This window comes from Pteropus medius, unplaced genomic scaffold (genome assembly GCF_902729225.1).
Source record: "Pteropus medius unplaced genomic scaffold, Ma_sr-lr_union100, whole genome shotgun sequence".
NCBI classification, from domain to species: domain Eukaryota; kingdom Metazoa; phylum Chordata; class Mammalia; order Chiroptera; family Pteropodidae; genus Pteropus; species Pteropus medius.
This window is the reverse complement of record NW_024344371.1, coordinates 8,190,954-8,208,356: the sequence shown is the minus strand read 5'-3', so window position 1 is coordinate 8,208,356 and position 17,403 is coordinate 8,190,954. Positions and strand designations below refer to the sequence as shown.

The 17,403-nt window shown below is 33.8% G+C and overlaps 1 protein-coding gene and 1 pseudogene across 4 annotated transcripts in view; both read right to left on the bottom strand.

The window, feature by feature from the left end:
- The window catches only part of NUBPL (NUBP iron-sulfur cluster assembly factor, mitochondrial), a 294,710-nt gene that overhangs the window by 250,599 nt on the left and 26,708 nt on the right, over positions 1-17,403 (bottom strand). For all 4 annotated transcript variants that reach the window (XR_005654429.1, XM_039870497.1, XM_039870496.1 and 1 more), the window contains exon 4: positions 9,816-9,906. Coding sequence is in view for 3 of the 4 variants with exons in the window: in XM_039870497.1 (XP_039726431.1) it covers positions 9,816-9,906 (91 nt within the window). In the remaining variant the exon portion in view is untranslated. The remainder of the gene's footprint in view (positions 1-9,815; positions 9,907-17,403) is intronic.
- Positions 14,539-14,657, bottom strand: LOC120608646 (uncharacterized; annotated as a pseudogene).

Here is a 17,403-nt window from a genome sequence, read left to right as displayed (position 1 = left end):
ACTCATTGAAGATTGAATTCCCCTAACAATTATCTCCAATTATAAAGCTAGTTAAATGAAGTTGCCTAAAACAGTTAAAATTACATTTACAAATCAAAATAAGTCTGATTCTCTTAAATCTTAGAAACTACCAAAATCATTCTAAATAACTAAACAACTTTTGTAAATTTAATAAACCAAACTAATAAATGGAACAAATCCAATTATCTTGAATGCTCTAACACTATTTAGAAAATTAGCCGAATTATTTTACTTCTTTCAAATTAAAATCCTCCTACTTGTAGTGTAACACAGAACCGGGAAAAACCTTGGTTCCTGAAGACTTACGTAATAAAACTGTCGTATCAGCCTGAATGGATGGCCTCCAAACTCACGTCAAAGAGAAATAAGCTATCTTGGTTAAGCTACTATTGTGTTGGGTTTTCCTTCACACATAACCAAACATAATCCTAGTTAATATATAATATATTTTTAATATCAAACATTTCAAATTAAAATCACAAAACATCAGATTCTCTAATATGTTTGGTTTTCTTAAATGTTTCAAACACCTTTTAAAACAAATACAAACATATAGTATCACAATGATTATAAAACTTTTTTTCTAAACAATATAAAACATGTTAATACTAACAGATTTGATCCGTTTCATAACTAAAGGTAGCATGTTTACCATGATAGAGTCACAGAACCAAGGGGCTTCTTCCAGGAGAGTTCCAACTGGCTAGCATGCTAAGTTTTTGTTTGTTTGTTTGTTTGTTTGTTTGTTTGGTAATACTAGGACTTTTCAAACCCATGACTTTTCTTGCAACCCAATATCAATATATCATACATTCCTTCAATTTTTTAAGCCACCTCCTAACACAACATTTAATTGCCTGCTTTAAAATGGTGACATTCTTGTATATTATAGATCACAGTAATCTCTCTATTGAGTGATTAGATTCTGCTTTCTTATGTTCTCATCTGGTTCAATGCCACAATGCTACATTCATTTTATTGACAGGGAAGATGCAACAGATAAATTAGTTTGTAGTTTATTGCTCTTGCTTTAAAAAAATGATAACCAACAATTAGATATGATATAAATCATGGCTATAAACAGAATCTTACATATCCACCAATATTTATTACTTACATGAGTTTTATGGCTGGTTATTTATACAGCTTCATTTATCATAAAAGATTAAAGGTAATCTTTTCAAAGGGTGACCAGATATCTTAGCAAGGCCAAGAAACAGTCCACATTTTCAATGAGTAGTAATAAATTAGATAGCAAAAGGGGAACATAAATGTCACAAGAGTCAAAATGCCAAAAACAGTGAGGGTTTTTGAAAATGAGTATGTCTAAATGAAGTTGCTATGTGTAAATTCAAGTATCTCACAGTGATCACAATATGTCTATTCCTTGGAGCCTCTGAGGAACTTAGGTTTAAGGAAAAAAAAAACCAGACAATAGGAAAATAAAGAAATTAAGGGACTGTGATGAGCCCAGTTGTTTCCTTACTTATTTCCATGACCATGAGAGTAGGGTAAGCGTAGGGGTAAAGAAGTATAAAGAACTGATTCTATCATTTTTACTCTTTCACTGTATTGCTCATCCATTTTGTATTGGGTTATTAAAAGTGGATTCACTGCATCACTATTACCTTTCCTCCACAATGCTGTCAGAGTAATGCTCCTAGAATGCAAAATTGATAGTGTCATTCCCTTCCTAAAATCCAAGATAGCTTCTCATAGCCTTTGAAGTACACTTCATCTTCTCAAACAAGGACAAGAAGGTCTTTATGACAGGACCCTCACCTACCTTTCTGGCCCTAATCTTACTCTTGCAACTCACCCACAGAAGCTCTTCACTTCTGCCATGCCAAACAACTTGTATTCTGCAGCCTTTTAACTCATATGTTATCCCCTCTTCCTGGCCTGTCCCCTTCACTTTCAATCCCCAATCCCTTCTTATAACAAACTCCTGACTCATCTATTTTTCATAACTTGGCTCAAAAATCACCTCCTTCGAGAAGCTTTCTCTAAGCTCCCAGTTTGACTTAGAGTCACCATCTCTAAGTTCACAAAGAACAATGCTTATACTTCTATTATAGCATTTATTTATGCTTATGATTATTAGCTAGTATGTTTCCAAAAAGCTCCTGAAAGCAGGGATCAAATCTTATTGGATTTGATAGCCAAGAACCAAGTATTTCTCATGTCTACTAACTACACAGAAGATACTCAGTAAATGTTTGCTAAATAAATAGAAACAATGTCTCCTTTAACATTTCACTTTTGAAACAACTGCAAATTATAAAATTGGGTTTAAAGTAAGCAAAATTTAACACCAATCATTTTTATGTTAAATCTGTGCTAGTTAATTTGTAAGTAACAAAATTTTAAAAGATGCTTTACTTAAATATATATGCGTATGTGTGCGTGTATGTCTTTTTCCAACAATAAGAATCTGTAATAAATCTTTATTTTTAAAAAGCCCCTAATGTTCTTCCAATGACTATGGTGCCTACTAATATATGCAAACACAGCCATCTGAACTCGGGTCTTTCTGATTACTAAGACTGGTATCTCAATTTTTAGTTACTAATCTCTCCCAAATCTAACAGTAAGAACATTCTTGCTTATTGTGAGGCTTCTGGGTTAAGTGTACAACACACAGTATCAAATCATACAATCATTTGTTTGAAATTAGAAAGTGGTTTACAGGTAGATCTGTCTTTATCTCATATAACCATCCATTAAAACTTAGCCCTTATATTACAGTCCCAATCCCCACAATACTACTGTACTTAAAACTGACCAGCATCACATGTCCCCTATAAACCTCAATCATAAAGAAGCCAAATTTTCAACTCTAGACTTTGATACTCAGCTCCATCCCCATGTATCAGAAGCCCCACGTGCATCACCCCAGACCCTCTTAGCCTCACGTATCTCTCATTTCAGCCACCATTGTGGCAACCAGCTCCACTTGGTCTCACAGAGAAACTACCTGACCATCCCTTACTTCAGAATATACACTGTGTGCCTCTCACTACCTACCCCAAGACTTCCGTGTTGATCCCAAAGAATGGACACTACCAGACACCATAGAACTCTGCCGGGACTCACTCATATAGAACTTAGCAGAGAAGGTGAGTTAATATCTCCTGAGGTGAGCCTTTGGTCAATTAGATAAATTCTTCCCCTATTCTCCCAGGTACCCGTCCTGAGATGGAGTTTATATAGTCCCAGGAAGTCAAGCAATCTGTCACATTTAGCAAGAACCACCTTGAAAGCACATTTTCATATTGGCTCTCCCTCCTTTTCTCCTTCCTTAGTCCAGTTTTGCACTCTCTAATAAATTAATTAGTACTGCTTAGGGCTCTACTTTCCAGAGAACCCAGTATAAGACATTCCATCACTTCAAAAGAAGTATGTGGTTTGTGTACTGCAAGGGAAATCCCAAAGTCCATTAAACTGCAAGCTGTTATTTCTGCTTTCTTTCCCTTAACTAAAAGACCTCAGAGATAGCAGAATAAAATCAAAATCTTACTGTCACTGCTTCCTCACTCATCACTTCTCCTAACCCATTCCAAATAACAATTTCCAGAACAAATAGTCTCAAACAAAATCTTTGTATTAGTGTCCATGCACTATTTTATCATGGCAAGGAGAATGGGAGGAAGAAAGAATGATGGTATATGCTGAGTTACTAGTTCCTTCTCTTCTTCCAGGTTGTTCATAGTCCCAGTACTGAAACAATTTGAGATAGCAATCATTTCAATCTATATAACATAATTCTCAAAAATGAAATTACTAACTACATAGGTTCTTTTTTTCTTAAAAATGGAAAAAAAATAGTATTAAGAGCGACTCAGATATATCTCAAAGATTAACTGTTAAGATATTATCTTAAAACTGTCTTTAATATTCATAAATATATATATACACATATAGTTTGCAAATTAAGTTACTCATATACCCAAAGCAGAAAATAAACTATGCAGCTAATGCACAAAACACTTAGCAGGAAACATATTCATTTATTCAACTAAGATTTATTGCACGTCTACTACATACCAAGCATTAGAGAAACAAACCAAGTAAGAGAGTCTCTGCTCTGTGGATGTTGTATTGTCTTAATAGGAAAGACTTAAAAAAAAAAAACTAAACAGATAATTCAAAAACTCTATCTTTGCAATTGCAATAAGGAGACTGAGGAGTCAGAAAAGGCATCGTGGAAGAAGAAACATTAAAACTGAAACCTGATGAGTAGAAATTAGTTGTGGGGAAGGGGTGGAAGACAGTAGAGGCAGAAGACATTTCAAGCAGAGAGAATAAAATGTGTGAGGGTCCTGAGACAGCACAGAGCTTGGCATTTTTGAGAAACAGAGGCCACTGTAACTGGTGTTCACTGAGTAACAAGGCAAGCTTATTGGAATTGAGGCTGTAGAAGTAGATAGAAGACAGGGACCAGATCAATCATATAGAACTTTGTAACACTGGTAATTTTACAAATGGAAATATTGGTAATGATAACATTATTTTAAACTTATATCACTTTTCATGATATGAAAATATAATTTTATGCTATAATTCATAACAACTTGTCAGCTAGTAAAGTTCCCTCAGCCAAGCATAGTAAGTCTCCCAATAAAACACCACTATTCTATTTTCTCCCTATTCTACAATGATTCATTGCTCTTGTAAAGAACAGATTGATTCATTGGTTCAATACCATAGATACTATTGAAGAAACCCTGTATTGTTATGTCCAGTACTGGTAATGTTGCCAGAGCAAACTTATCCAATATTCTTTTTTTTTTTTTCAACTTTTTTCATTGTGGTAAAATATAACATAAAACTTACCATCTTAATCATTTTAAGTGTATAGTTCAATGGTATTAAATACATTCAGAATGTCCAACCATCGCCACCGTCCATAACTCTTTTCACCTCCTAAAATTGAAACTCTATACCTATTAAACAACTCCCCATTCTACCATGTTCCTGGCAACTACCATTCTACTTTCTGTCTCCATGAGGCTGACTACTCTAAGTGCCTCACATAAGAGAAATCATACAGTATTACTCTTTTTGTGACCGGCTTATTTCACTTAGAATAATGTCCTCTTTCTTGGTTCATTCGTGTTGCAGGATATGTCAGAATTTTCTTTTTCAAGGCTGAATAATATTACATTTTATGCATATACCACATTTTCCTTTTCTATTCATCTATTGATGGACACTGGGTAGCTTACACATTTTAGCTACTGTGAATAATGCTGCTATGAACATGAGTGTACAAAAATCTATACAATCTTGATGAACAAGATGTCATTTCATCCATTTCCCTGTATGGATGCATACCACATACACAAAATCTAGAGTACTAGTCCAGAAGGAAAGTGAAAAAGATGACTTATTTTGTTGCCTTTTGGGGGGGGGAGAGCGGGGGGGAATAGCATATCTAATTTCTCCTCTCTCTAGTTATCCTCACCAATTCTAGACCATCAAAACTTTTCATGTTTCTTTATATATAGTGACATTATTTATGGCCTCTTGCCTTTTCCCATAGAGTTCTCAATTCATAGATGAATGTTCCCCCACATCTTCCATTTTCAAAACTCATTTAACATCCTGCTTTCACAAACTACTCTCCTTTTAAAATGCTTTACTTTCTGTTAACCTAAAATTAAAAAGAGCAGCATGTTTTGTTAAAGTACCCCTAAAAGGTTTCTAAAGTACCCAGTGAATTTACTAAAGTAACTAGGAACCAACAATATGGGTCTATTTTACAAAGCAAAAATTTTGCAAGGCATATAAATAAAAATTGAGTTTTACAAATAAAACTGCAAGCTAATCCTCCTACAACTACCTAACAATAGTAAGTTCTTTTATTTTCATCTGAGAGAAAATACTGAAAATGTGCTGATAATTTTGAACAACATTGAAAATGACCAAAAGTTTATGAAATAAGAAGAAAAAAAGTTGTTTGTTTGTTTTTAACCTGAACTAGACTGGAAGAGAGGAATGTGAGGCACAAATAGCCTTAACAGATATGGGCATGTTACGAATGTACTGTACTAATAATCTACACATCTTAAGGACAGCCCTCTAATACAACTCAAAAAGTAAAAGAGGTATAGGAGAATACCAATCTTTTCTTGTGGCAGGTGCTAATCATAAACACAAAGAGGTACGGCCTGTTTGATAAATATACAGATATATCTGTTTAGCACTATTTGCTGCCATCCTGTGAAAGACAACCAAAATTAATAGGCAGTAGCTACTAAAATACATTTGGTTGTCCTGTGATTAAATAAGGCATCCTTTAATAACTTTTCTTGCTGCAGCCCCTAGCTAAGATGATTTGTGGCAGAACAAGTAAAACTCCAAAAAGCAGCTGGCTATTCATCAACCCCTGATTATGTTAGGAATATCACCTTGTCTTAATATTCTAGGTATAAAAAAGATTACAAACATAATGCAGGAAAGTAGCAAGGAAAAAGACATTCCTGTAACATTGTGATTACGGAAACTTTCTCAAAGATAAGCAGAGGAACTCTAGCATCAGATGAAACTAAGGGTTCAAAAGACAATGACCAGAGAAAGCAAATTATAAATGAGAAGTTTTGCGAGCTCCATTGACTGCATTAGAATTTAATCATCCATGTCAATGACTTTAGTAACACCCCTAAATCTCTTCCCTGAAAGGAAACAGCAAGGTGACTTCAGAAAGAAGTAAAGTTCACTCTCATTCTTTATGCACTTTAAGAAATCTTAGTTGCTTCCTTGTAGTTCTTACTGGAGATGAGGTCTTTTGCTCAAGCTGATTTTCCACAATTTCTCTGTCTCATAAACCCCCACACACAATTCCTAAACTTGAAAAATGCTTAATACCTTAAGACAGACAGAGCAGAATATTGCGACATGAGTGCAAAATTTCTAACCCCAACAACAGAAAAGAAATTCAAAAAATGTAAGACTCAAAAAAGTCTTACATTTAATCATTAATAAGCACTATGTCATCCTCAATAAAATTACTTGACGTTTCGATTTTAGTAACCTCTCTCCACAGGCCTTAAAATGTTCCTATTTTATTTGCTTAGTATATTAAAAGGCATTCTTTTGTAAAACTAAGTAGAAATAAATTCACAAGTATTCTGAAGGTGATTTGTCCTCACAACTATGAAAGAAAGCAGGTATTTCTACCAATAAGAGTCATTTGAGAAAGCTCAGTGAAAATCCTCAACATGAACATAACAAAAAAAATATTTATGTTAGTGAAATGCAGCAACACATTTCTGTGTGCAATTACCATTTAATATTCACTTGTAATTCAATTGAAAACCTTTCTACTCAATAATTTCTAGGGCTACAATTTGGCTATACTGTAATATGAAATTTGAATATCATATTACTGAGGAAGTTAAAAAAGACAAAAATAACTGGTATTTGTTTTTTTTTTAAAAAAAAAAAAAAGGTATATTCATACTTAGAAGATAGTTTCCCCAACTGCACATGGATTTTGTTCTAAATTTCATTTGTTTTCCAAAGCAATTAGTCATTTGCACTCATTACAATGTCAACCTGTTGACGTTTTTGTATAATACTCTTTCTACAAACTGGTTAGACTTCCCATTACCACAATTTTGCATAATAACATTCAAGCCGCTACTGTCATTTTAAGCTGATAAACATTCTTAGCTTAAGAAACCCAAAATTATTATAAACTTAAATTTTTCTCCAGTTACTGAATTCACTTCTCTAGAATCAAATATTAAATTTCTCTCGGTAATCAAAGCTAAAATACTATACAACTTTAAAAAAAAAAGTGTGGTTTTTCTATAACCGCCCCCCCGCCAAAAAAAAGATATGAGAATACGAATAAGTATAAAATCTGCAAAACCTAACATGGAGTTTTAAAATGAACAAACTGACTAAAACTACATTATCATATGTGTTTAGATAATGAAAAGAAAAAGGACAATCCTGAAGTCCTATTGCCCCTAAAGTTGTCTAGCTAGGCCCAAGAACAGAGGAACATTTATAAAGCTGAGAGATTCAGCTCACTGGTCTATCCCCACAAAATCTGAACTGCTGAAAACAAATCTTTCACAGTTTTTCTCTATTGTTAATTAGATATATACTTTCATGTTTCATTTTGTTTTTTGTAATAGAGAGTACAATAGGGTAAATGAACATGATAAAATTATAAATATCAAAATGATGCCAATTAGTATAATGGTGGCAGGTTTATCTAAGATTCAAAAAATAATCTCTAAATTGGGCTTTTAAGAATTCACATTCATTTAAGTGATGCCTTAGTTTACTTCTTGTGGGGCTTAAGAACAGCTTGTCAATACACAATGTATTCTTTTCAGGCTGTCTAAGATTTCCAGTAGCTCATCTTTACCAGAAAGCTTATTTAATGGCAGCCAATTTGCAAACATCAATTTTAAGATTACAGCTTCAGTAAAACAAGAACAAATTAAAGTTCAAGTATTTTTGTTGGCATAGACTAAACAAACTAACTTAAGAAAAGAGTGACACCAAGGGCTCCATTTGCCATCACTCATTTGCTGTATGCACCAGTTTTCACATTACTTCAATAGAGAAACAGACATAATGAGTCTATCATTAAAGTATGCAAATTCATTACTTCTTGTGAAAGTTTGACATCTTGGCTCATGTCACATATTTGCAAACTAAATATGAATTCCAATAAAAGGACAAAGAACAAGGAAAGTAGAATAACAACTTTTAAGTTTATATTTTCACAAAACGAGAAAACCACTGAGTGCCGGCAGTAAAAACCACTAGGGTCAATTATATCATTACTAGATCTTCAAGTTTCCTTCAAACTGTTAAGAAGAATCCAGTTATACAGAATTAACACTGTAATTGACTCCAACAACTAAACCACAAACAAAAGCACCTTAAATAGCAGACAAGGTGTACAACTAATTTTATAACAACAAAAAAATACTTCTATTATACATATAATCTAATAAACACCCTTTGTAAATACAATTATTTTGTTCTAGATCCATGGAAAATAAAAAGCTCAATAAGAAACAAAAAGAAATTATTCAATTTTATATTCTTATTATAATTAGAAATAAATTTCAATAAACTAATTTCACTTAAAACAATTTTTCAAGAAAAGTGACCAGTTGTTCCAATTTTTCATTTTTTGATCATAGAATTTTTTTGTTCTTAAAGCTTTATATTTGATAGCATTATGAGAAAATGTAACAATGAAAGTAGTAAATATTAAAGATTTACTCAAAAAATTACTTTGTCCTATTGATGGCACTGAAGGCTAGGGAAAGAAAGTAATGTTTGGGGTTTTTTAAAATATGACAAAAATCTGATTAGGGAAAATAATTTCCATCTTTTCTAACACAAATAAATTACTTACTTTCCAATCAAATACTCCCATACATCTACACATTTAATATAAAGAAACAATGGTGATGCACTAACTTTTTGATCACTTACTACATGCTAGGCACTGTATTAAATGCAATACACTTATAGCAATTTTGTAATTGAGCGATTCTTCACAGCAATTGTTAACCCTATTTTACATATGGGAGTGAGGGGATTGAGGCACAAAGAGGTTAAAGAATTCACTCAAACCTACATAGTCAGTGAAAGAGCTGGAATTCAAGCCCAGGCAGTCTGGCTCCATACCTGATTTCAGAATTATTACATTACACTGTGTCCAGAGTACACATGGTACATGGTAAAATGCCTGACTTTTATTTAGTACCCTGCAGGGTAACTTTTATCATAGTATTCATCTCTTCTTTACTCACTCTGTGATAATTCTGGATTTCCTTTAAGATTCATCATCTTTGGAATTGAAGGGCCATACACATCCACATCTAACAAACCGATCGCCTTTGTCTGTAAGGAAACAGAATTTATCATAAGATTATTCCCATTCTTCATCAAAAATAAAGCACATAGCAACAGTAAATCTGACCACCGAAAAGACATTTGCAAAATATTCCAAAATCATAACCTAAACTTTCAAAGCAACAATAAGGTAAAAGAGCATAAACTGCTTAAGGTAAGTAATTTTTGTTGGTTTACCAATTTCTTCTAGAAAACTGCTCAAAGAAATCCAATGCATACACATTGTGGCTCAGATTTCCCATACAGTTTCAAACAGGCTAAGACTTTTTTGATCTGAGAACTAACAAATTACATGCACACAATGTTAAAATGATGATTTACAACAGCCAACAAAACCCCAGGAAAATGGAGCATTAACTTTTGAAAAGGCCATCTAAAACACCAATGAACACACACAGACACACAAAAAAAAAATCATGGAAACAAGACCATAATTAAGGCAAAGTGAGAAATTCTGATGCAGATCTGGCATGGAAATGCTAAGAAGGATAGAGGCAGACATAATACGGGGACAACCTCCAACATGCAAGTCATAGTTAAAACACCCAAGGTCTTCTGAAGAATTCATAAACATCTAAAACTGTTTTGTTTTGTTTTGTTTTTGATCACCCACCCAGCTGCCCAAGGGCAGAATATCCTGACTGTTCTCTTCACTAGTTGCCAGTTAATCAGCAACTTAGCCAAAGAAAGGAAAACAAAATTCGCTAGTTCCAAATGTCTTTTTTTCTTCTCTCCCCTCCTCTTCCTCCTTTGATAAATTAAATCAATCTGTTACTGGTTTTTCTCATATACAAGCAAACAACATGCTAATACTAACTATATGCCTTTGAGTTATATTTCACCAAGACTCTCCTCTCTATATATGTATATCCTGGCAAGATAAAACTCTTAACTTCTCAAAAAAAGTTTTTGAAAACTAAACAATCCCCATCTTCCATGTTATCTATTTCCAGACACAAAATAACTTTTTAAACCTTGCTATCTGGTTGCTTCTAAATACACAAAATAAGGTACATTCAATATTTATGTCCCTAACTTTATACTGACTTAAATTGCAGTTCCAAGAAAACCACTTAATGTCCCTTTTTTAGAATAAAGCAGGTGAGAAATTAAACACTAAATACTAACCTTAGTCACAGAGACGAAAAGACTAGGGATTAATATCTGCCTCTACAAAATCTCGGCTTATCATAAAATAAATGAGAAAAACGGAAAGATTCTTTACCATTAATAGAATGGTGGTATATAAAGTTTAGGTTTAATGAATTTAAGTATTAGCTTTAAAAAGGTAGAAACATTTCAATGAGAAATTCAGACCCTATTTAACTCCTTTCAAAACCACAAACAAAAGAATCTAGAATTAAAACAGAATTAAATTTACTATGGATAAAAAGTTTTTCAAATGAGGGAGCCAAAAACGTTCAGAAATGTGGGTAATTGTTAATACTGTTGTCTAAGTGTCTGCTAATGCTATAACTGTCATCCTAGAATTTCACCTCTTTTCCATATCTTTTCTCCTGATACCTACAAAAACTAAAAACTACCACAAAATAATAACAAATGCCAATAAAAACAAAAAATATATATATTCTAAGATTCTTTTTTCTTGCTCTCTTATATTAATGCTGATTTTATAATAACTAGAAAGGATTAAGTTCCAGGTTTCAAACTGATCTTCTAAAAATACCTGTCAAGCAAAATAATAGCTTTTTAAGTTTGTGTTTTCATAAAACGACAACAACTAAGTGGGTGATTGCAATATAAGAGTGCTAGGCTCAATTTATCATCACTAGATCAAGTTTCCTTCAAAATGTTAGGGAGAATCTATCATCTATCCTATTTTCTGGAAGAAAACTATGCCTTTCTAAAAGTGAACCTTTGGCATCATGGTTCAGGACAAAACTTAAGAACTACCCTGAAATTTGCTGTGGTAGGAGTAAATTTTACACATACCTAGACAGCTGACAATATACATTATCACATAAGAATAAAGAGGGCAAGGAGGTTACAAGATTTTAGACTTCCTCTGCTTCCTAGAGAACGGAACTAAAAATAAGGAAGATGCTTCTATGTGTTAGGTTCTCTGCATGACTCTCCCTAGCGTAGTTACCACTGACTTAAATTGAGCAGCAATGCTTACATAGGTCAAAAAGAAAAGAAGATAGGAATGTATGAAAATCGGAAGGCAGGGAGGAAAGAGAAAGAGAGAGGGACAAAGAGAAGAAAGAAGTAAAAAAGGATAGAGAGAAGTTAATCAGAAATGTTATATGAAGAACCTGGATAAACTAGGCCTCTACAGCCAGCTCTGTGGACAAATCAACATCTCTAAAAACATGCCATCCTAAATAACCCAAATAAACACCTAGACTTTCTCTTATTATATCTCCCCATTGCTTGAATTCTCTCTGGATGTCAGGTACTCTGTTAAGCACTTTATTTACATTTCTCACTGACCCCTCATAGCAAACCTGCAAGGTGGTAGTATATCTACTTATGGATGAGAAAGCTGGAAACTGACAATTCAAAATGACCTTTTTAAAAAAGTATTTTTCTTAGAATAAAGCAGGTGAGAAATTAAACACAAAAATACTAACCTCGAAAAACTCCACCAAAACTTTAACGTGATCTGACTACAAAAGACTTAGATATAGAAGAGGCAGCACACTTTTCCCTAAAGGACCAAATAAGAGTAAATACACTTTGTGGATCACTTGATTTGCAATTACTCAACTATCATTAGAGCACCACAGCAACCAGACAGTATATAAATGACTGAGCATGGCTGTGTTCCAATAAAAATTTACCAAAACAAGAGGGTTATATATCTTGCTGACACTAATTTAGAGAATAAGCTTTTTCATGACCAAGTTATTCAATCTCCCAACAATGTGATTCTGGTAGAGCCAAGAGCAGGAAGGACACAGACATTTCTCTCAGTGTCAGAGGAGCTATCTCAGTAAAAATTTACCTCCTCGTTCTTAATTGGCTAGTTTTTAAAAATAATAAAGACTACACTTTTCAAGCTGTTTTACTGGAACTAAGTTAGCTGTCTTGCTTACATTTTATCTATCAGGAGTAAAATCAGTGTCCATTAAATAGAAACAGCAAAGCCTACACTAATTAAAGCATATTGTACTTTGAATTGGCACAGCTAATGAACCAGTAAAATTACCATAGCTACAAAAATTAGCTTACATATTTTCAAGTCTAGGCTTCAATAATGTACAAAAGATACCAAATAAACTTCATTTGTTTTTCATAACTTAGTCCATTATTTTAAATAGGCTCCTATTTTAAGTGTATAGTCTTTCAATTTAAATTTAAAAACAGACAGTTTTATAGTGTAGGAAAACAAAATAAGCAAGGTAGAGGCTGTAAATATATATATACAACTGGGTGTCTGGTGAAGCTTCATGAATCCTTTCCACCTCATTCCTAAAATAATTATATTTAGTTTTTTTAAAAAGCTCCAATTAGGTATTTCTTTATCTTTAATTCTTTCAGCCAGGCTCAAAAGAATAATCACTACAAAAGTCTCATCAAATACACAACAGGTAAAGAAAATGATTATTAGCAAAAATAACTATAAACTTACTATTATAAAATATGATCGCCATCTTTAATGTCACCATAAACTTAGCCTAATACGTTGGTACCTAATATTCTCTTTTTTTTTTCTTACTCTCTTGCAGTACTCAAAGTCTACAAGGTGACATAAAATAAGATAGATCTTTAGATTTTTGGATTTGTTCCTTTATAATTCATAGTACCCTATGAAAGCTATAAGTGATGGCAGAATTATTCAGTGATTATACTGTTTCATTACTACTATATGAAAGCTACAATTTTAAAGCCTACAAATCCTATTTTTGTGTCGGATTTTAAAGGCACCAAAAGTTTTGATAATACTTTGTTTTTCCAACAGAATTTATACTTAAGAAGATTGTAAAGCTTCATGTCATCTGCTCATTGAACCCATCAAAATGACATCTTAGAGTAGTCTCACTCCAATATTTGTAAGTAAACATTCATTTAGGACTAAGAGCTAGCTAAGACCTTTCCTTAGAAGTATCCTATTAAGAATCTCATGATTCTCTGCACATTATACTCCATTTAATCTTGGACTGGCAATTGGGATTTGTTGTTAGCTGAGTCAAACCTGGTTTTTCTTCTCTTTCTCCCTAGCTTTATTATTTTATTATTATTATTCTTTTTTTATACTTTTTTTAAATTAAGTTTATTGGGGTAACATTGGTTAATATAATTATATAATTTTCAGGTATACATTATAATTTGACATCTATATATTCTATTGTGTGATTACCACCCAAAATTCCGTTTCCTTCAGCTACCATATATTTGATCCCCTTTACCCACTTCACCTTCCCCCTACCCCTCTATATTTGACTTCCTTTACCCAATCTACCTCTCCCCTCCTCTCCTACCCTCCACCCTCTGGTAACCACTAGTCCATTGTCCATGTCTATGAGTCTCTGTTTGTTTGTCCTGTTCATGTGTTGCTTTTAGGTTTATATCCCACATATAAGTGATATCATGTGATTTTTCAGCTTTTTCTGTCTGGTTTATTTTGCTTAGATGATGTTTGTTTTTTTTTTTTAATGCCTACAGCATCTGGTCTTCCTAAGTGGTCTCCTATCCAAGTACTAAACAGGCCCAACCCTGCATAGCTTCCGAGATCAGACAGGATCAGGCACATTCAGGGTGGCATGGCTGTAGACTCGTTCTCTCTAGCTTTAAATCAAATCTGTCATCCAAAAGAATTTCAATCTCTTAGTAGATAAAATTATGTTTCTTAATTCTATTAGCTAAGATTAAATAAGAATATGATTGTCAGAAGAACTAATAGTTAGACAAGGTGATGAGAAAAATTTCCTCTTCTTTATCAAAGGACTATCCAAACCTTCAAGTTCAGTCAAGAAAGAAAGAGGAACAAGAGCAACATAAGGGAAAGTTGCCCAGTTGGATGGAGCACAGAGATAAGCTCATGAACAGTACAGAAGAATCCCAAATCATAAACTAATTGCTTTGCAAAAGAGCTGAAAAGGTAGAAAAGAAAAAAATAATAGATTTCAAACTAAAGATTATTTTAGAGCCAAAAGAAACCTACAGTATCATTTTAGTCTTCTGTCTACTTTTCAGTAATGAAGAAACAGGCCCAGAGATAATGCCACAGGTAGGCCTAGGATCCAAACCTCTAACATACCATAAAGCCCAAACACTAAAAGCCACTCCCCTTCGTCTCTCTCACCTCATCCTCTGCGATGTTTCCCCTTTCCATGCCACTCCAGACACAATGCGCCCTGCAGTGTCTTTAACACCCAGGTACGCGCCTGCCTCAGGACTTTTGCAGTTGCTGTTCTTTCAGCCAAGAACGGTCCCTCCATGTACCCTGGTTTTCTCCGTCACTTCCTTCAAGTCTTGATTCAAACACCATCATGCACCGAGGTTTTCACTGGCCATCCTATCTGAAATTGTAACTCCCACATCATTATACTGGATATTTCGTATTCCCCTTCCTGCTTTTTCTCTCTTCTTTACAGCTATACCAATATTCAACATATTATATATTTACTTATTTACCTTGTTTATTGTGTCTCCACCACTATAGTGTTAATTCTGTTAGGGTAAGGTTTTTTGAATGTTTTGTTCACGACTGTACCTAGAACCTAAAACAATAGGCAGTCATGGACTAGAGCCCAACTACATTTGTAACATTCTAGGGCATAAGATGACCACAATGTAAAAAGATAGTAATATAGATAAGACAGGAAAGAGAGAAATAAAAATTTGCTCTAAGGGCCCAAACCTTGGGACCAGTAGAATCATGGTAACAATAATCTATAGTGATTGATAGTAACATTGAAGAGTTGTGGTTTTTTTAATTATAAAAAAGTAGTTAACATTCTGCCGTATGGGTGGTCAGTCACACATTACATGGGACATATGCATACAAAAAAATTAGTTGTCGTTTATCCGAAATTCAAATTCAACTAGGTGGGTGTCCTATATTTTTATTTGCTAAATCTAGCAACCTTACCCCAGTTATCTCTTCTCAACAGTGCAATCAGAATGACTAAGTGAATACATAGGTCAGATCATGTTTGCTCAAAAATCCTTCATTGCCACTCCTCTCCCTCATTTCACTCATGTAAAAGTCCTTACAACAATTCACCAGACCCCACATAATCTATCCAGTTCCCCACACCCCTGCATCCTAACTCTGTTAATTTTCAGCACCTGTTACTCCAGTCCACTTCTTACTCCAAAAGCCACAGTGGTCTTTTTACTATTCTTTGGATAGTAAGCTAGACATGCTCCCCTCTACTAACCTTTGAACTGGCTGTTCCTTTTGCCTGACACAATCTTCCCTCAGGTAGTCACACAGACTACTCTCTCATATCCTTCGAGTCTCTGCTCAAATGTCTTATTTTCAGTGTGCCTACCCTATTCTAAATTGCAAGCCCACCCTCACTCTCAAGTACTTCCTCTCTCCCTTATCCCAAACTACTTTTATCACTTTCTAACATATTATGTAATTACTAAATTAAGATGTTTATCATCTATTTACTGTAAACTCCATAAGGGTAGGGATATCTCTGAGCACCTAAAACAATAAGCATTAAGTAAATATGTATTGAATGAATAAATGGATGGATGATATTCCTCTGTAGAGTATCAGGACTGGTTACTCTATGATCCCTAAGGTCTCTCTTAAGCTTTACCATTGTATGACTTCATGAAATTCCCTCTTAATACTTCTGTGCTAACATTTTAAGTTATATGATTCAAAATTAGATAATATATGCAAGGTTAAAAATATTCTGGTATTAAAGAAAGGTTTGTAAATTTCCCTGGTGGTTAGTCTATTCCTAACCACCACCTTTCCCCAAGAACATCCAATGTCATCTTCATTTTTCTATTCATCTCAACTCCAGAAAAATGGGACTTCATAAAGAAAACCTAGTGCAAATAATGGTAGCTATGGTAGGCTGGTATAACAAAACATAAGAGTACACTATCTAAATCTCTGAAAACTAAAGCCACAACATGGTATGAAATGGCTCATTAAAAAGAAGGCAATATTCAAACCTGCTCACTAGCAAGATTAGGTTCAATAGGTTTTCAAATACAAAAAAGGCTGCATAGGAGTTTTGTTCCGGGTTTGTTTATTTTTTTTCCTTTCCAGAGCAGGATAAACAACATCTTCATTAACAAGAAGCAATCCCCTTGAATCTCACATTTTCATCTAGTAAGAAACAGGGAAAGTAAATCAGTGGTAAAACTAAGATTAAGAAAAATCTTAAGTCCTTGGCCTGTATAATTAAAGAAAAAAAGTATTAATGCCCTCAGTAATTAAGTAAAGCCTTCAAAATCAGAGATAAATTAGAAAGCCTTCTATCACCATGGTAATACAGAAAATTCTAGACACTAACCCCTAAAAATAGTCATCTTACTTGTGACAGC